General features: G+C 48.1%; 1 protein-coding gene across 3 annotated transcripts in view; it reads left to right on the top strand.

Moving 5' to 3' along the window:
- Positions 1–20,647, top strand: part of CTPS2 (CTP synthase 2) — a 2,098,303-nt gene that overhangs the window by 233,575 nt on the left and 1,844,081 nt on the right. For all 3 annotated transcript variants that reach the window (XM_078657669.1, XM_078657667.1, XM_078657668.1), the window contains exon 4: positions 9,199–9,299. In XM_078657669.1, the coding sequence (XP_078513795.1) occupies positions 9,199–9,299 (101 nt within the window). The remainder of the gene's footprint in view (positions 1–9,198; positions 9,300–20,647) is intronic.

The raw sequence follows: 20,647 nt of genomic DNA, 5'->3' as shown, positions 1-20,647 counted from the left end.
GCTCTTGACCCTCATGACTGTGTGAGTTGCTTACTGGCGCAGTCATGTCCAGTGGTGTTCCAGATGTCCTGCTCAATCCCCTTGGGTTCCCGGAGAGCCGTTTCTATGAGGGGGCCCTGTGTCAGTGTCCATTGTTGTGTACGTCGGGGCCCCTGCCGCCGCGTTGCTGCTTTGTGTGTGTGCCGCGTCCTTCCCACGGTCCTCCAGCTGTCCAGCCATTCCCAGACCTCTTCCGGGGTAGTGAACCTCCACACTTAGCCATCTGCTGTTACCCTGAGTGTTGACGGGAAGAGCATGAAATACTTAATATCCTTCGCCTGGAGGGCCTTCTTCACCTCAAGGAAGGCTTGAAGTGCTTGTTGCACCATTATAGGAAATTCTGGGAAAAAGGTGATGACAGCATTGTCAACTTTGAGCGGTGGGGCACTTCGGGCACTTTGACCCGCCTGAAAAATCACATCCCTGTCACAATAGTTGAAAATTCAGGCTACAATAGGGCGTGGTGGGGCCCCCGGCCTTGGTTGGGTGCCCAGGAGTGTATGGGCCCTCTCCACAGAGAAATATTTGGACAGTCCCCTGGGCTGACGCCACTTCAGTATGAGATCTTCTACATACAGATCAACTTCTGGCCCCTCCGCTCTTGCTAGAACTCGAATGATGTGTACATTATTTCATCAGGAACAAATCTTCCTGGTCTTCCAGCTTATCCTGTAGCGCCCTGGTTGTGATGGTGAGATCTTGGCCTTGTTTATGGAGGGCCTTCATGCCAATCACCAGACTGCTTTCACTCGGTTTCCCATGTTCCGCAGATCAGCTCTTAGCAATCAGATCTCCATTGTCGCTGTGTCAATTCTCCCAGCAAGATCTGAACGAACTCCCTGCAAGGCTGCCATTAAGCTTGTAATGTGGGCTGCACAGCAGTGAGTGGGGGGCTGTTGGAAATCCGGGACAGGTCTGGCCTCTGCTGTAGGTCTTGAAATTGATTCTCTGGTCAATGCAGGGATGCATACTTGTCTAGTTTCGTTTGCTGGACACTCCGTGGCCCCTTGCCACCTGTCATGGCGTTGCTGCACATATCTTCCAAGGTCTGGCCCCACCAGTCCAGGTGCACCCTTTGGGGGAGTATCAGAAAGCCCCGCAAGCAGTACTCACCGCCGCCTGCCCAGGTAGATCTTCTTCTCCTGGTGGACTGTTGAGTTTCTTATCCCTAGGGCGCCCCACTCACCCGCACTTGATCTCTTCGGCTGCTGCCCAAACCCCGTGGCCAGTTATTCCACCTCGCAGCTCTCCAGCTGTTGCAGATCTCCCCTGTCACTTGCTACAACCCAGCCTCGCTCTGCAATGTATTTAGTTAGATTCTGCACCAGCGCGGCTTGTCTGATTTTCCTGGGGTCCTCCTGGACTGCCACCCTTTGCAACAGTTGTTTGTATGTACAGTGAGGGGCCCCACACGACACAAGAGGGAGGCAGTCCTGTCCCCCCTCCCCCAGTTCAAGAGAGACTTTGCGTTATTGCTGTGACCGGCAGGGTATGGGATGCTCCTCCCCACAGGTAGTGTTCTGGTGTCCCCTGCTCACCGCCTGGGTCCTATTCCCTCCGCTTCACGCCCTGTCTGGCCACTGACCTGCAGTTTTGCGTGTCACCTGGAGTTGTGACCTTGCCTCTGCCCTCCGCTTTATCCAGGTGGTGTCTGGGCCAGATTTGCTCCTGTACCATTGGGGCCTTCTGGAGCTTCCTGCGGCTCTAGCAGGGCCGGCCCGACCTTCAACATCTGTATTACGACCCAGAGCCCCATCACTCTGCCCTCCAGATATCTCTGGCCATGGGCCACTACGCGGTTTCTCTCTCCACGCCGCTTGGCCCCTCAATGAATAATTGCCGTATTTATGGGGGATTAGAGAGAATGTGGTCATCTTGTGTTGCGGCAAGTCACGCCCCTCTCATCACCAAATTGTTAAGTAAAAGGTGACAAAGATAACTTTACATGTACTTTCTTCCACATAACAGAGGCACCTTACACGTCTTCCAGCTCCAGTAGCTCCCCGTAAACTGACACACACTGACACGGCACAAACCTAGCATTGTCAGAATGGAATACCAGGATTGTGCCGTGCCCGACGATAAAACAAAAGTTAACACATAACACTATCTTAAATTAATTTCCTAGAAGTTCCTCTAACCATGGGCGTAGTACTATGCTACGCTCGCAGAGCGTGCATAGTTTGCGCTACTACGCACTACGCAAATTGCACGCAGCACAGTGCAAAAACGCGTAGCATGCATTTTTTGCTTGCTCGCGGTCCTCAACGTCAAGTTGGTGACCGCGAGCGAGCAAAACCAACCTCCCGGCGAGACTTTTTCCTAGTTTGCGATCAGCAACATCAAGTTGCCGATCGCGAACATGGAAAATAAACCTCCCGGCGAGATTCTCAATGTGGGGAGGTCAGGTTTCACATTGCGAGCGGTCGCGTATGTTCGCGACCGCTCGCGGTGAGAAACTACCAGTCCACGTTGAGAAAGCTGCCGCTCGAGTACAAATCTACTCGAGCTGCAGAAAACGACCGCTTGCACTGTGTAAGATGCCGTTTGCAATGATTGCACAGTGCGGACAAGCATCCGGCACTGTTCAATCAGTGCGAACAGCATTTCCCTACCGTTTTACGCAGTTTGCGTAGCTACACATAGCGTGCGTAGTGCGAAGTGCACTTCGCGTAGCCACGTGTAGCGCTACTACACAAACTATGCCCAGGGTTAGTTTACTCCCTTGTGTCTGTGCAGACTTGCATGCCTGCGATTGCAGTGCATATCTCCTAAACCAGACTAAGTGTATCAAGTGCAGTGGTTTCCTCATGCAGTAACCGAAGTAGTCTAGTCTTATGCGGATATGTACCTACTTTGCCAGCAAGATTTGCAAAAAAATGTAGACTCTAAAATATCTTTTCAAGCAGTCTAGTGTCCTGAGTCGCAATCTCACTGTATGCCATGTGTTTTTTCCTTGTTTTATGTCTTAATATATAGACTGGAAATAATTTCCTGGCCATCACTTGCTGGGTAAGGCACTCTGGGGTGATTTAGAATTTTACAGAGTAGGTCAACTGCCTTAGATTCGCAGTTCTCTTTTCTGTTAAACTTGCTTCTCTCCTACCTCACTGAGATACCAACCTGTGATCTAGTGGCAGAGCATCAGCTAGCACGTCCCTTGTATAATAATTCATAACTGCCAAGTTTCCCAAGTCTATGCGTGATGTACTGTTCCAGTCAGATTCTCCCTTTGAATTCTGGAACTTGTAGTCCTCTTTTATTATGGAAGAAACAAGACTATAGGTACCAGAATTCAACGAAAAACCTGAACTGGAACAGCACTTCAGGCATGCACCTGAGAAACTTGACTGGGCTGGCAGTTAAACTATTGTCATCAGCCCAGCCACCACCATGCCCGGTTACTCACCGGTAATATCCATTACTCCGAGTCCTGGTCTCCCCGTCCCATTCCTTACAAGTGAGCAGCTAGTCTGCTCGAACAGAAACCCCTAGCCTAGCTGAGCTGTTTGCACTTCCCCCAGGATGACGTCACCATCACGTGATTATAAAGGGGGAAGTGCAGAAACCAAACATCCTGAGAATACCAAAGAAACCAGAACGAAAAACATACAATCACCCAAAGAAAACCCAAACCAGGGAGGGAGGGAAGGGCTGAGGAATGGGACAGGGAGACCAGGACTCGGAGTAATGGATATTACCGGTGAGTAACCGGGCATTACCTCCTCGTCCTGTCTCCCCGTCCCATTCCTTACAAGTGAGCCCATACCCAAGCACACGGTGATTGTAAGAAAAAAACAGACCAGAAAGTTCGAGAAAAAAACAGGTCCATTTTAATCAACAGAAAACAGTACACACTACAAATCATGTACCGCAGAAAGGACACTAGCCCCAAAGGCAGCAGAGGCCGCCATCCCCAACTGAAGACGATAATGAGAAACAAAAGTATGGGGAGAAGCCCACGTGGCAGCATAGCAAATGTCCCTCAATGAGGCCCCCTTGAACATAGCCCAGGAGGACGACACGCTCCGAGTCGACCGACCCTGAACAGAAGAAGGCAGAGGACAGTGGGCAGAATCGCAAGCAGAAACCACAGCGCCCCGGATCCAACGAGACAAGGTGGACAAAGAAGGCCGAAGCCCCATACCCGAGAGGCCATAGGTGACGAACAAGAAATCAACCTTACGGAAATCAGACGTACGCTCCAAGTAGATGCGGAGAGCCCTCAGCACATCCAACAAATGGAGGAGCACCTCATCAGGAGAAGCAGGAGCCGGAAAAAACACCGGGAGAACAATATCCTCCTGACAGTGAAAAGAAGACACCACCTTAGGAAGAAAGAACTGACTCGGACGGAGAATTACCTTGTCAGCGCAAAAGCGCAAGAAGGGGGGAGAAGCCATCAGCGACCCAATCTCACCAACCCTCCGCCCAGAAGGAATGGCCACCAGGAAAAAACCCTGGCAGAAAGGAACTTCAGGGCCACGGAGCCCAAAGGCTCGAAAGGAGGACCCGACAAAGCCCGCAGAACGAAGGGAAGATCCCAAGGAGGCACAGGAGAACGAGAGACAGGACGTTGAAGCAAGAAACTCCCCAGAAGGCGAGCCACCAACGGGGAGACAGAGGAAACAGAGGAACCCCGAAAAGCAAGAACGGCAGCCCATTGCACCCGCAGGGAAGAAACCGCAAGCCCCAAGACAAAACCATCCCGCAAGAAGTCCAACACCCTCACAGCCTCACAGGAGGCAGAAGAGAGACCCCTCCCAAGACACCAGGTGGAGAAACACTACCAGTGACGGGCATACGACTTCAAGGTGGAAGGACGCTGGGAAAGCTGGAGACATCGGGCAACCTCCACTGAGCAACCCAGACCCAGCAAACTCAACCTCTCAAGTGCCAAAACCCAGCCGGAGGTGTCGCAGGGAGGCAAGATTGAGAAGAGGAGCCCGCAGGGGGGAGGGAGACAGGGGAAACCACCAATGAGGGCAAACAGAAAAGATCAGCAGAAGGGGGAACAAAGACTGCCGAGACCACTCCGGAACCACCAGGAGAACCTCCGCCCGATCCAACCGAATCTTCCGGAGGACCCGCGGAATAAAGGCAAATGGAGGGAAGGCAAACAGCAGACCCACCGACCACGGAATCGAGAAAACATCGGTGGCACACGCCAACGGAGAGGGAACGATGCTGCAAAACAGAGGAAGAAGGGCGGAATCCTCCGAGGCAAAAAGATCCAGCCAATGAAGGCGGAACCTGAGGACAATCCGATCGAACAGATCCGGGGACAGACAGAGGGACACCGAGGAGGGGAACACCCTGCTCAAAGAATCCGCAGGCCCATTCTCCTTCCCCGGAAGACAGACCGCCGCCAGAGACAGAAGAGTCGACTCGGCCCAAAGGCCGATCTTCCGGGACAGGAGAAACGGAGCACGACACATGCCCCCCTAGTGATACACATAAGAAGGAACCACCAGATTGTCCGTCTGCACAGAGACCGCCCGACCCCGAAGGAGAGGAGCGAACCAAAGAAGAGCCAACCAAACCGCTCTCAACTCCTTTCAGTTCGAGGACTGGAGGGATTCAAAACCGGACCCCCGACCTTGAGCCTTGGAGGCACCCAGAACTGCACCCCACCCCAAAGCACTGGCATCCGTGGAGAACACGACCACAGACTGAGGAGGAAGGAGATCGAACCCCCGGGAAAGAGAGAGAGGGGACAACCACCACTGGAGATCCGCCCGAATCCCCGGAGGGACAGGGATCAGAATCTCGTAGTCCAAGGACGCAGGATCCCAATGCGACAGGACACGATGCAACAGGGGGTACAGATGTAGCCTGGACCAAGGAAGGAGATGCAGAGCGGACGCCATCTCCCCCTGACTCCGCAACCAGAGACGGGCAGACACCCGGGATTGGGACAGAAGCCAGGAAAGGCGACAAAACAAAGTCAACTGGCGTTCCCGCGAGAGAAAAACCATGACCATGTCCATGCGGAAGAGAGCCCCCAGGAACTTCAGGGACTAGGAGGGCACCAGGAAGAATTCCTGTGGCTGATAAGGAACCCAAAGGAACCCAGCAGAAGACACACCTGGTCTACATCCGACAGAGCCTGTGAAAAAGAAGGAGAGACAATCAACCAGTCATCCAAATAAGGAAACACCAGCAGACCCCTGGAATGAAGGATACCCACCAGAGGGGCCAAGAGCCCGGTGAACACCCCGGGCGCCGATGACAGGCCGAAAGGGAGCACCCGGAACAGATAGTGAAGGGCCCCCACCGCAAAATGTAGAAACCGCTGGTCCTCCGGATGGACAGGAACGTGCAGATACGCATCCATCAGATCCAGGGACGCCAGGAAGCCACCCGGAAGGACCAGAGGTAGGATGGACGGAGAGTCACCATCTTGAAGGGACGATGGAGGACGAATCGATTGACCCGCTTCAGATCCAAAACAGGACGAAGATCCGAAGTGCTGTTCTTGGAGACCAGAAAGAGAATTGAATAGCAACCATGGCCCCTCACCAGCGGAGGAACCGCCACAGTAGCCCTCTTCACCAACAGGAGCTGCACACCTGCCAACAAAGCATCCCGCCGCAGAGGAAGACGGGGCAGGGGAGTCTGAACAAAACCCGGAGGAGGAGGAGAGGAAAACTCGATCCAGCAACCTTCCAAAACAGTCTGAACTGCCCAGGCATCCGGAACCGACAACCACTGGGCGCGGAAGGACTGGAGGCGTCCACCAACTGGCAAAGGCAGACAGTCATCGAGAAGAGGAGGAAGCGGGGTTGGCAACACCGGCAGCGGCCCAGGGCTTGGCACTTCCAGGGGCCCCCCGGCCACGACCCCTGCCACGAAAGGGCTGAGAAGCGCCACGAGCAGGAGGCCCAAAAGTGCGACGGTAACCAAACCCATGACCCCGAGAAGGAGGGCGGACCGGAGCCACCAGCTCACGGTTCTCAGCAGACTGCTTGACCATACCCTCCAGCTGAGGACCGAACACCTTAGAACCTACAAAGGGCAACTTAAGGAGGACCGATATCTGTGAAGAAGTCCGCCTTCCAGGAACGCATCCAAATAAGACGGGCAGCAAAGGAAGCACCAGAAGCACCGCCGCCGCCCCCAAATTGTCGAAGGAAAGATCCGACAGGTAACGCACCTGCAACTTCATCAAAGACAAAAGAGGCGCGGCATCCTCGCCGTCGTTCAGCAGAACCGACAGGGACTGGAAATCCTTAAGAAGCGACTGAACCATATAGTCAGAAGAAGCAGTCGCCCGGACAGAAAAGTTAGAAGCAGCATAGGAACGCTTCACCGCCCCCTCAACACGCTTGTCCACAGCGTCCGCAGGAAGGGCGTCCTCAGAAACGACCAAACCATGAGAGGAAAGGCCAGCCACCAAAATGTCAACCTCCACCGCCTGAGGGAACTCAGCAGCAAAATCCTCAAGAGGGCAACGCCCGGACAGGAAACGAGGAAGAGAAGACTTGTCCACCTCCTTCCATTCATGAAACAGCACATTGCGCAACCTCCCCCCCCCCCCCGTGCAAAGGAAAAGAGACAGGAGCAGGCTAGACACACTGCGGAAAGAAACATCCTCCACAACAGCATCCGCAGGAGGAGGTGAAGCCCAAATTGGACTGCACATGGGCGAACAGTACAGCGAGCTCAGCACCCTGAACAAAACGACCACGGACACCCTCATCCTCATCAGGACCATCGTCATCCTCAGGAGCAGCATGTGGATCTGAAGAAACACGAGGCACCTTGGGAGGAGGCCCAGCCGCGTCCCTAGCCAGGAAAGCAGCAGCCACAGCCTCATTAATAATGAGGCGCAGGGCATCAAGAGGGGCAGCAGAGGAAGAAGCATCAGAATCCATGCCAGCAACCAGCCGAGTCCAAACCAAAAACAGGCAGAAGCAAGGACAAAATCCAACCAGGAAGGACCCCACACAAAGCACACGAAGTCCAGAGGACACGAACTCCCAAGAGAATAGGAAAAGGGGGCGGCAGAAAAATCCAGCCAGCCACCATAATTCGCCCCCAAATGCACCGTGAAACAGGTGCACCGCAACCTCAACAACCAGAAACCCCAGCCCGCTAAAGCAGGGCTCCGAGGGAATGGAGAAACACCCAGGAATGGCCGCTGAATCAGGCCCACCATCAAGGTAAATGAGGATAATTGAAAAACGGCCGCTAACGCGAACCGCGTACACACAAGCAGACTGCAGGCACAATAATCCAAGCAGCGCGGGGGGTGGGGAAACATACAGTGAGAATCAATGGGCGGCCGCTAAAGCAGGCCGCCGAAAGCAGAAAACAAACAACAAGGAACTTACCCCATCACGAGGCAAACTCCGACCAGCACAGCCAGGCATCAGGCACTCGGTGCAGAAAAAAAAGAACAGGATGTTTGGTTTCTGCACTTCCCCCTTTATCGTCACGTGATGGTGACGTCATCCTGGGGGAAGTGCAAACAGCTCAGCTAGGCTAGGGGTTTCTGTGGAGCAGACTAGCTGCTGACTTGTAAGGAATGGGACGGGGAGACAAGACGAGGAGGTAATGTTGCTGATTTCAATGCAATGCATATTTTTCCTTCCAGAACCTCTATGCGAGACACGGCAGCCCCGCGCAGGATAACTTATCAATGCCCCCATGTGCAGGAACAATCTCTCTGTGTTTGGTATATTAATTTTTTAGTATTTTAAAGCTTTGCTGTCTTGCTCCTGGAATTATTAAACAGTATCGAGCCTCTGGCAGGCACAAAAAAATTATTGCCGAAAGAGATGGGGTTCATCATCAGTAGCTGAGAGAAGGTTCTCCCTCGCCTGTTGCTAATCCATGGGCCAACCGAGGCACACTTTTGCAGTAGATTCTCATTTTTACTCTCCTACTCCTTCTTGGCCACTCATCTCCATCCTTTTCTCATGGTTTTGAATTGTTATTTTAATTTTGACTAGTTCTAACTCAATGTATATAAGTGAACTTGTTTCAGAGTACAATAAAAATGATAAAACGATAAAAAAGGATGTGTTTCTTGATATGATCAACACTTTCTCTGGTGGTTTGGATTTTGAATGTATTGTTTCTGAATTAATTTGTACAAAATAGCAGTGAGAAAATGCACATAAAAATACTTACAATGCTTGTACATTTTTTCAGTTGTGCCACACATTACGGATGCCATTCAAGAATGGGTGATAAAGCAAGCACAGGTCCCTGTGGACAGTGATAGAAGAGAACCCCAAATATGCGTTATAGAGGTAATTATTGAACTTTATATCCAAGTGAGGTGAGTTTTTGACTCGTTTTCTTGAAATCATATTCTGAAATACACAGGAAAAGCTGTCATTGTCATGTGGTATCTTGATAATGGTTAATAAATAGATATAACACAACAGTGTCATTATCAGCACAAGACATGTAGTGGCATAAATGGATACTTTTATTTGAATATACTACTTCAATATACATTGAACCCTACCAAAGAAACATTGCTAGTATGGCCGGTGGGGGATGGTTATATTGGTGGAAAGTGAGAGCTAAAAAGACTTCACCTAAGTGAATGGGCTTTGTTAAAATGACTCCCCATGTGTTGATATTACTATATGTTTTCTTATGCTCGCTGCACTATCACCTCCCCAGATCATTACAAGGAGTTAAAGCTACAGTGTTTTTCAATGTTATTATAGACGGGGTGAAGTACTCCTTTCTGTACATTATAAGGATATTGCAAGTCACTGAGGAGTTTCAAAACTATTTAGAGGAACAAGGCCAACAGCCGAGTTCCTTTGTAGGAGTTTGGTACTCGATGGGACTTGCAATATCGTTATCATGTACTCCAGGAGGTACTTCACCTCCTACAAACCACTTAAAACCTTGGTACGTAGTTCTTTCATATGAAAGAGCGAGCTCGTTTCAAACACGATGAATAAAACTGAAGTCTATAGTGCAAAATTAAACACATCAAAAACCTGTTAGATATTTGTTGCAAACCACTATTAGAAACAGTTCAATACAAGTGAGTTTAATAAAAAAAGCTTCAGCACCTCAGAATGTGTCGAAAGATGCAGAAAGATTCTAGCTTTCCTCTAAGAAGTGGAAAAATAAACATATTCTCTCTGCTAGTCATTGTAAAATAGAGCAGAAGAAAGAAAAACAACATTCCCTGTTGTTTTAAAAGGCTGCCCCAGTTATGCTCACTGACCTGACTTGCCTTTCACCTCGACTGCTGACTCTGACAGCAGGCACTGTGACGTCAGAACTCGACTGTAAATGAATGCGTCACTAGTCACCAATTATAAAGAAATTAGAGGCGTGCATTTATACAGTGATTACAAAGTCCTGATGGCGCTGGATTACTAGTTCAGTTAATCATACTCACCTGGGCCCATGAACATTCACACTTTGAACCGGTAATCCAATTTAACTTCCTGCCTATCAGAATTTTGTTTCAACTTAGGACTTATACCTATACACCATGACTTACCAAATCCTTGTCACTTATGCGCCAAGTCCTAAATCTAAGGATCAAGGGAGTTAGAATAATAGGTAATAATATATCATTTACTTTCATAAATAACCACAGACTCTGGAAGAGTTTTAACCCCTCTGCTGCGCCGAACGTTCTGCGCTGGTGCGGAACGTTCTATTGCGCGGGCGGGGCCAGAATGTTCAGCGGACGTGCGCAGCACTACCGAGGTAGTGCACGCGACATCCGCTGAACGTGCGCCGCACTGAAGGGGTTAAACACTCTATCTATGCAATATTGTGTGAGTCAGAGGCCACAGTAGTGAAATTAAAGACTTTGCAAGTAAGAAACGGGGGCGGTTGGTCCATAGGGGCGTCGGGGCAGCGCCCCACTTGGCAGATTCAACAAGAAAAACTGCCCTTGGGCAACAGGAAATGTAAACAGACAGCAGACACAATTCGTCTGTTTACATTTCCTGCCTGTGCTGGAAGCTGCTTCACAGCCTCCAGTGCGCTTTTAATGTGCACGCACGCAGGCGAAAGCAGCAGGAGTCCAGAACTGCACTTTTAATTTCAGCACTGACTTCATTGACATTACATTAGGCATGCTGCGCATGCCTAGTGTAGTACAGGAGCCTGAAGATAGGATCCTGCTCGGGTGGTGACGTATGGTCGCCCCATACCCTATCAAATGGCAGGATACAGTTGAGTAGCTGCCCCCCAGTCGCATCCAGTCTCATGATTTGCCACTTGCCATGAGAGGACTCAGAGACGTGATGCGACTGGGGACCGGCAGAGGAGATGGCTCATCCTGGTAAGTTTATTTGGTTTTATTTAATTTAATTACATACCCCCCTCCCCGCGTGTACCACCCGAGTCATGCTGGCCGCGACTCTCTTCACATTTGTGGTGACCGCATGAAACCCTAGCCATCGGTGCTTTTGGCATTGGCATGTAAAGCCAGAAACCACTCGCTTCAAGCGTGCAACGTTTGCGAGGAGTATGAGTTAATCTCTTTCTTTGCACCTCTCCTATACTTGGTTTCACTTCCATGTTTATCGGCATGCCAATGAGACGTTCATGACCGTCCCGTTTTGTATTTGGAACCAGCCTCCCAGCGGGCAGGTGCGTGCCCTTTACTGATGCCTTCAAGAGAGAACATTGGCCTAAACACAGATGTCTAGTAGACATCTTTGGCTGTGGTAGGGCAAAACAAAATGTAAAAGTCGGTATTTATTTAAGGGTCAAACGTGACAAAGCTGAAACGTTTTGGAATAAACTATTTTAATACTGGAAGCATTTTGGTGGAAAGCTCAGGCGGGGTCCTGTCATCCGGGTGTTTGAGATCCGCGCACAGAACCCAAGTCTGAGCCGGAGATTGCATTTGCCCGAGTTCCAGTCTGGGCACTGGGGGCAGAGGAGGGACTTCACTTAGAGAGGAACTCGATAGCAGGTCGCGTGTTGCCGAAAAAAGGCGACTGCCTGGTGTTTAGGCAGCACAGATACTTGCATCCACTGTACTGATTATACTGCTTCCGAGCATGTTTGTTCTTCCCTGTTTGTGTGCACCTTGTGCCCACAGACTGTCGCAGTAATGCCCGGTGTGTGCTCTCTGGGCCAACACAATTTCTAGGAGTGCACATTTTTGTGCCCGCTAACTCTCTCAGCAGTATCCATGTTAAGCCTCTCAAGCGTCCATGGCACATGCGGTTATCCTTGTGCCTCAGGCTACCTCAGTAATGCACCGTCAGTACTTGTTGTGCAACGTTGTTTGAGCTTCTTGTGCCCAAAGGCTATTTGAGCAAAATTACTCGGTCTATGCTACTTGGACCCCGGTGTTAACACACTATCCCAGTAATGCCCTTTGTGTGTTCCTTGTGCCCAAAGGTTACTACTGCAATGCATGGTTTTGACTCCGTGTGCCCCGGTGTACATTGCACTGTATGTGGTGCAACATTTGCTCCGATGTTCACGCAATATCTTAGTATTGCACAGTGTGAGATGCATAGTATGCCCCAGTGTTCACATACTATCCCAGGCATGCACTGTCTGTGGTACTTGTGTCACCTGTAAGATCAACAGTATACTATTTACTTCTGTCAGGCCATACATTTGAGCGATGTTTATATTGGTCACAGTGTGACCTATATAAAAGGGGCTGGACTTTATGGCCTGACAGAGAAGTAAATAGTATTTTTGATCTTACTGGCGAGCAGTCGCGGCCAAGCTAGGGCCAAGTTACAACGCCAGTAATAGTACTGTGACCGGCACAGGACTATTAGTAATGCAGTTTAGGTTTGTGCTCGCCTCGAGATCCTGCCCCTTGCTCACCTTCAGCGTGCCACATTCCTCTCATTCCACGTTCTTGGCTGTTGTCTCAAGTGGCATGTGTTAAGGTCTGTTGAGCTCCTTGCTGTAAACTTCAATAACTCTTTATTCGAGTTACTTCCTGGCCCAGGTCGTGTCTGACTGCCGGAAGTCGGCCCCAGCACTAGTTTTGACACAGTTTATTTTGTAAATACTTCAAGACCCGGCTATTTGTAAAGTAAGTTCACTATTTTTGTGGCTGTACGAGAGGAGATAATTTTTTAGTACCAGCCGATGACATGAAATTAATTTACAAAAAGCTAAAACTACACCGAATTGCTACATACTTCACGAGAAAAGTGTCACATGCCTTCCAACATTTTTAGTTTTATTTAAAACTGACAAGGTCTCTCAAATCAAAAGTTTGAGGAAAAAAAGAAAAGCTTAGCTGAAGTTTTAAATGAGGAAAGTGAGTCTGTCAGCATTACAAAAAATCTATGGCAACATCTTTCATTTATTGACCCAAACTCATGGTTCAGCCCTGGCTCACTCGCTGCCTTCTCTCACCGTGGTGCACTCTGCGTCACTTGTTCGGCTCACCACTTTCAAATGTCACCAGCCGCCACTGGTAAGAAAATAACAATTAAAACAAATCTTGCAGGACTTTAAGAAAATGCCTTTAGACATTGGTACCTGGGAAGGGTGAAAAAAGAAAACGGTACAAGGACATACCAATCACAATCACAATCAATCACAGCATTTATATAGCGCACTACTCACCCGGAGGGTCTCAAGGCGCTGGGGGGAGGGGGTCCGCTACTGCTCGAACAGCCAGGTCTTGAGCTGCTTCCTGAAGGCGAGGTGGTCTTGGGTCAGGCGGAGGTGGGTCGGGAGGGAGTTCCAAGTCTTGGAGGCCAGGTAGGAGAAGGACCTTCCTCCTGTGGTGGCTCTTCGGATGCGGGGGACGGCGGCGAGGGCGTGGCTGGTCGATCGAAGCTGGCGTTTGGGAGCGTAGATTATATTTACCTAGAACGGTGCGAAGACCAACCCTAGCCACAGGCTGGGACAAGAGAAGGGCTCCCGACGAATCAGGTGCCAATAGGACAGGTGCAGAGCAGGACAGGTACCCTCCGCTAAGTGCAACACCAGCGTTACACTCCTCTCTACAGCTAATCCCGACTGGGTAGATCGATTCTTCTCCCTCAGCAAACTCCCGATTCTTCTGTCAAAGTGCTCGACCAGCACTCTGCTCTCGATTCTCCTTCAGCATATGTTGGGTCAGTGACAGGTCTGTGACATTTCGGACAATCTAACTGACTAAGCCTACCTTAGTTATACCATTTCAGTGTGTGTACCACCCCCTTAATGTTGCAGATTCTATGTGTTCCCTTCATTTGATTGGTCAGAAAGACGAGGAGAGGTCATCACACCATACCAGTATGAGATCATTTCTATTCGATATAGTTGTCCAAGGTTCCTGCCCATAATTTATTTTCCCATGTTTTTTATCCCACCAGGCAATATTATTTCAATTTATATACAATATATAAAATGCTGTGCTTTCTCTTTCTCTTGCTCCGGGTTAGTAGGTTTGATTCCCACGAACATCGCAGAATAAGATGGGAACTGGCATCAATTCAATATCAGGAGCTTGAGTATCTCGATGTCATCTGCGCATGACTTAGTGATTCAAAATGGAGTTTGCGATTCCCTTCTGGCCCAAAATACGAGCTATCAATGAAGTCAAAGAGAGACATATTAGCATACAAAAATAAATGAATGCACTGCATACCACTTATTTCTACTGTAACCCCATTACTTTATTTTGACTATAGCATTAATAGTTAAGCAGAACACACAAGTTTTAGTTTGAGCAGAAACATGTGCATTAGTATGTGAAGCATGAAGCAACATTTTTGGCACTAATGCGCAGCTGCAAAGAGTTCCCACCAAAAGCAGATATACGTCACACTACGTAGGTGTAGCGGACACATGCGCTGAAATGTTCCGGTGTTTTCGGCAGCCATATTAGGACACTCGGGTTACTGTTAGTAAAAGCACATAGGAAAGCTTCCCCTAGATACTAGAAATTTTGTATAATGTAGTTTTAGTAATCTCAAAACATGCTGGTTAATAAATTACCTGTTATTTCGAGAGGATTGAATCTGAGCAAGTTTCTGTACGTGTGAAACCTGGCTCCATCAATCCCCTCTTTGATGGTATTCTATACCACCACAAATTACGGAACCAGATGCCAACTTTAGCATTCTCCCAATTCAATTTCTTCTATTTCTTTAGGATCTCCTCTATCTCTTTTCTTTTGGAAACCCTTAATTTCTTTGTAAATGTCTCCTTTCGTTTCTTCAAGTTGAATTTCATTGTATTTTTTGTTTCTTTCTTTTCCCATTTACTGCATACCACTTTCTGTTTCTGCAGCATTTGCAACAGATCATTATCACCAAAATCAGCAGTGATGTTCCCATTATTGGCATCAGTACTTTACCTATAATACTTTTCCCTACATTAGAAAACCAATTACCTACAGAGGAGAGACCATCAGTTAGTCTCTTCAATGCACTATCAACCTATTCTTCCAAATGAGTAAATTTTCTGACATACCTTCCAATTTCAATACTTTTATCAGGTATGTGAGTGCAACAATGTTGCGCCTTCAGCATTCTACAGACTCCGCCCTCTTTTGCCAATAATATGTCAAGAGCAAGTCGATTTTGTCAAACCATTGATCTTATCGCAACTAATTCAGTATTGAGCAGTAAGAATCCTCCAGCAGTGTCAGTCGATAAGCGATCCACCACTGTAGACAATTTACAAATTCTTTGTGTATTCAGAATTACTCCCACTGAAGGTATCAATGCACTAAATATAGCTCCTACAATTTCTGAAAAAAAAGTTCTTTTATGTCATATTAGTCCATTTTTGTTTTCATTGCTTCCAGTGATTCTTTTTACATGGTATACCTTCGGGAATACTATTCCGAAATAGCAACTCCCATACCAATGATCAGGCAGCTTAAAATAAGCTTTGTTCCCACAAATATAATAGACTCCATGAAATACTGGATCAGTTCCCCCTTTTAGTCCCCAACCCCCAATTATCAAGAAGTTGTGCTCACTTTCACTGGAACCGATGAATACATTGTTATACTTAACCTATGGAGACAGATTTTCCCCTTCTTTTCAAAGTCCAAAGACATAGCAGCATGAGTCTTGCCAGTGCAATAAATTCTTCCCTTTCAGCCCATTTGGGTATCTGGGGTTTCCTTTTATGGAAATCCTGTCTCCTGTTCTATACTAGATTTAAAAATATTTTATCTTCTTCATGTAACTTACATGTTAAATTGTCTTTATGTACTTCAGCTATATCTATTGTTTTCATTGTTAGAAAATATTCATCCACGAGTCCCCATCTCCGCCATAAGTGACTCGAGGAGTTTATGATAGATCGATTTTGCTTTCAGAAGCACTCGTACAAGGCCAGCAATTCCGCCGTGAATGAGACTCGCAGAAGCGGCTCCCGTCTGTTGTATCCAAAAGGCTGATTGCATGCTGTTTTTCAGAGCTCCATTGCCTGAGTTTATGCTTTAGGTCGGAGAGGGGTCAATGAGCGACTGACTCCTACAAAGCTTCAGCGGCCATCTTGCCTCCGTTCAGCGGCCATCCTGCCTCCGAGGCAAGGATAAGCAGCGGCAGCAACAGCCCACAGCTAATGGGGTGCACAAGGAGATATCGCAGAAAGAAGCTGGAAGAGCGGGCGCAATTCCTAAAATAAAAGCATCATCTGCCAGCAAAAGAATTACCCCCACAGTCTCTACAATCACCAAAGCACAGTTGCGCAAACTGGAGAAAGCAAGCGATAAGGAGAAAGGGATCAGCCAAAGTAAAGAGGCAAGAGGCAGCGATCTCACCCCAGCGGCACGAGAAACAGCAGAGAAGAAGAGAAATGATGTCACTTATCGTCAGCCATCGATGTCTGAAGTCTTCAGTGCTAAAGCGCTGCCGGAGGCACCGGGCTCGGCCACAGCAAACCCATTTCCCATGGCAGCAGGACCGGCGGTCGACGCAGTTCAGAGCGTCCTCGAGGACGCAAGCGGCGGGGTTGCTAAGCAACCAGAGTACACAGAGCTCACGCTTCCAGCGGAACGCCGCGCAGAAGCTCAGCCAGACGCCGTGGAATGTGATCAGATGCAGGGGAAGCAGAACGACGGCCGGGCTCCGGAAAAAGAGGTGAGAGAGGCTGATGTGGGGGTAAGGACATCGGGGATGTCAAACACTGGACAAATGCTAGAAGCATTGATAGAGGTGGAGGCGGAAATGCGAGAGGAACAGATTCAGGCTCAGAGAAAAGAAAAGACCGTGCTGGGAGAGGTCGCCGCAAGCCCTAGACTGGGTAAGAATATGTTAGAGGTGGATCTGGCAGAAGGGGCCGAGGGGGATAGGTTCTTCTCTGTCCCAGAAGAATCAGAATCCACACTTGCAAGCAGCGATGAGGAAAGGGACTCTTTGGACACAGATTCTAGCTCGGATGACAGTGGCAGCTCCAAGGGAAGAGGCAAACAAAAAAGGCGGAAAATGACTGGGAGCTCACATAAGGGAACACAAAAAAAACTCGTGTGGGATTACTCTGCTACCTCCAATATGTACAAAGACAGTGATCAAGAGCTTCAAAATGGTGGAGGAAAATTGGACTTAATGTTTGCCACATTAAAACAGATTCAAATGGAGGCGAGAGCTGAAAGTCGGAGGGCCAGACATGATACGAAAAAAATCCAAGCCTCAATAAGGAAAATAAATAAAAAGTTTGAAGAAGTGGAGGAAAGAGTTACTGAAGTTGAAGGAAGAACTGGTAGACTAGAAGACGAGGTAACGGATTGGCAATCATCTAGAGAGGAACAGACCAAGAAAGTGGAAGATCTACAGTGGAAGGTGGAGGATTTGGAGAATCGCCAGAGGCGTAATAACGCCAGGCTCCTCGGAATAGAGGAAGGGATTGAGGGACAGGATCCCAGAGGTTTTGTTGTTAAGCTATTAAAAGCAGCCTTCCCAGAGGTCCCATGGATTTGGGAACAAGAAGTGCAGAGAGCCCACAGATATCCGCTCTTCGCAAGGAAAACTCAGAAAGAAGGTTCAGGAGCTTTACCTAGGGCTATGTTGGTATTTTTTGGCAACTTCCTGGCAAGGCAAGAACTAATGGAGAAAGCCAGGCCTGACGCCAAAAAAACGGTGGAAGGAATTACTTTTTTTGCGAGACCGGACTTCTGCCACATAACAGTGGAGAGACGCTGGAGGCTTAGACAGCTGATTAATGCATTTCAGTCACAAGGAGCAGAAGCCTATCTGATGTTCCCAGCAAAGTTAAAGGTCATTTCAGCGGGCCGCACGAGAATGTTCTTTTCTGAGATTAAAGCGGGGGAATTCCTGTCAGAGTTAAAAGAGCAAGGGGGTGCCAGTAGAAAATAGTCAGGGAAGGGAGCAGAAGAAGTTCAATCCAAGAAGACATAAAAGTTGGATAACTTACTAAGCCTGACAAACAGAAGTAGTACTAGACAAGAGGGGAGGAGAGGGGGAGCGACTCTACAACGCTGAGCGGACACACATAGGTCAGGGATGACCTATTTGCCTGTCACAGGGGGGGGGGGGCAGCAGCAGGGGTGGGGGGGTTTAAAGGGGGGGAGGGGAAGGGAAGAATTCACGGGGAAAAGGTGTTGGTGTAAGGTAATGCAGATTTGTAAGAAGGGTAGTGATGCAGCAAAAGGCTACGGAAAAAAAGACAAAAAAACAGTTGAGGTGTTGGTAAAAGTTAAACTAGAAATATGGCACTTAGGATAATGACAATTAATATCTGTGGTTTAAACAATCTGGAGAAAAGGCATAAGTTCTCCGCGCTGCTGCGACACTGGAAAATTGATATAACCTGTATACAGGAAACGCACGTAGCAGCTGATGATAAATATTTGCTTGGTCAGATGGGGTTGGAAATCCTTGCTAACACAGGACAAAAAGAGCGAAATAAGGGGGTGGCAGTCCTGGCTAGAAAAGGGATGGTTAAAATTAAAAAGAAGAAAGAGGATTCTTAAGGGAGATGGGTGATGCTAGACCTTGAAACAACAGCGGGAAGATTTACTTTGGTCTCATTATATGGTTCGAATGAAGATGAATCAGAGCTATTAGAATTTTTGGATAGTGAGTTAGCCTTGTGGCCAGAGCCTGTGATTTGCTGTGGGGATTTCAATATTAATGGGTTGTATGGAGTAATAGGCATAAACGGGGGTGGGTATCAAGGAAGAAAAAAAAAGGTGCATAAAGCAATACAAAATCTTGCTAGACACAACGCACTGGTGGATATGTGGCTGGAGCTTAATCCGATAGGATTAGGTAGTACTTATTATTCAGCACCACACCAAACAGTTGCCCGCTTGGACTATTTTCTTATCTCTAGCTCATTAGTCGGTAGGGCTAAAATAGACTGTCTCCCAAGGATAATGTCGGATCACAATCCGTTGGTGCTAAGTCTAGCAATATTACAAAAAGTGGGGGAGGAAAGAACAAACCCGACATGGACATTTGAAAGAGGTTTGCTGAAGGAGGAGGGCTACATTGCAAGGATGCAAGAATGGATGACACAATTCTGGGACTTAAATAGATACTCAACCTCAGCAGATATGGTGTGGGACAGTTTCAAAGCAGGAGTAAGAGGAGAGACATTAAGTTTTTCTCTGGCAAGAAGTAAAAAGGAAAAAGACATGATGGATGAGGACATTAGAAAATTGTTAGAGATGGAAAAAATGCTAGTAGAAGCAATAGAGAAACAAGAACCTATTGAACAGATTTTAGTGGCCATAGAGATGCAGAGATCAGAAACAGGGATTACTCTGGCACAAAAAACAGCGAGAAAATACCTAGCACACAAAGAGAAATGTTATGAGTACAACGAGAGGGTGGGACATCTGCTTGCAATTAGAACTAGGCAAACCTTAGCTGCAGGAGAAATCAAAGAAATTAAGGACAGTAATGGGATAATTGTTAATAAAGTGGAGGAGGTGCAGGAGGAGTTCAGGAGGTTTTACGAGAGATTATACATGCAGGATAAAAATGATGTGGAGATAGAAGAAAAGAGCTTGGAATATCTAAGGCAAGGTCAACCGGATGGGCTAAGCATAGAGGATAGGGATAAACTAGATACACAATTAACTCTACAGGAGATAAGAGACGCAACATTTAGTCTACCATCTGGTAAAGCAACGGGACAAGATCAGATCCCAGTAGAATTTTACAAAACTTTTTGGGATATACTAGCTAAAGATATTTGGATAATCTGTTGCTTGGCACAAGAAGGTAGAACGGTTCCTCACTCTTGGGCGGGGGCCGATATAATCGTATTATTGAAAAAAGATAAACCCCCCACTGAACCGGGCTCTTACAGGCCTATCACATTGCTGAATGCTGATGCGAAGATATTCTCCAAAGCATTGGCTAACAGATTGAGCAAAGTGATAGAGAAGGTGGTCTCCCCCGTTCAACACGGGTTTATACCTGGGAAGGGAACCACCGAACATACTAGACAGCTGATAACCATTTTGGACGCTGCAGCGGCCGCAGGCGATCCCACCGCGGCGATCTTTTTGGATGCCGAGAAGGCTTTTGATAGGGTCTCTTGGGTTTATCTTTGGAAGGCAATGGAGTGGGCTGGTATAGGGCGAGGATACATAAAGGCTGTCCAGGCTCTATATAAACATCCTAGTGCAAGGATCCGTATTAATAGATCATATTCTAATGCAGTGCAGATCAGACGAGGGACCAGGCAGGGGTGTCCAGTG

The sequence above is a fragment of the Lissotriton helveticus genome, chromosome 8 (assembly GCF_964261635.1).
Source record: "Lissotriton helveticus chromosome 8, aLisHel1.1, whole genome shotgun sequence".
NCBI classification, from domain to species: Eukaryota; Metazoa; Chordata; class Amphibia; order Caudata; family Salamandridae; genus Lissotriton; species Lissotriton helveticus.
This window is presented reverse-complemented; position numbering and strand designations above follow the sequence as displayed.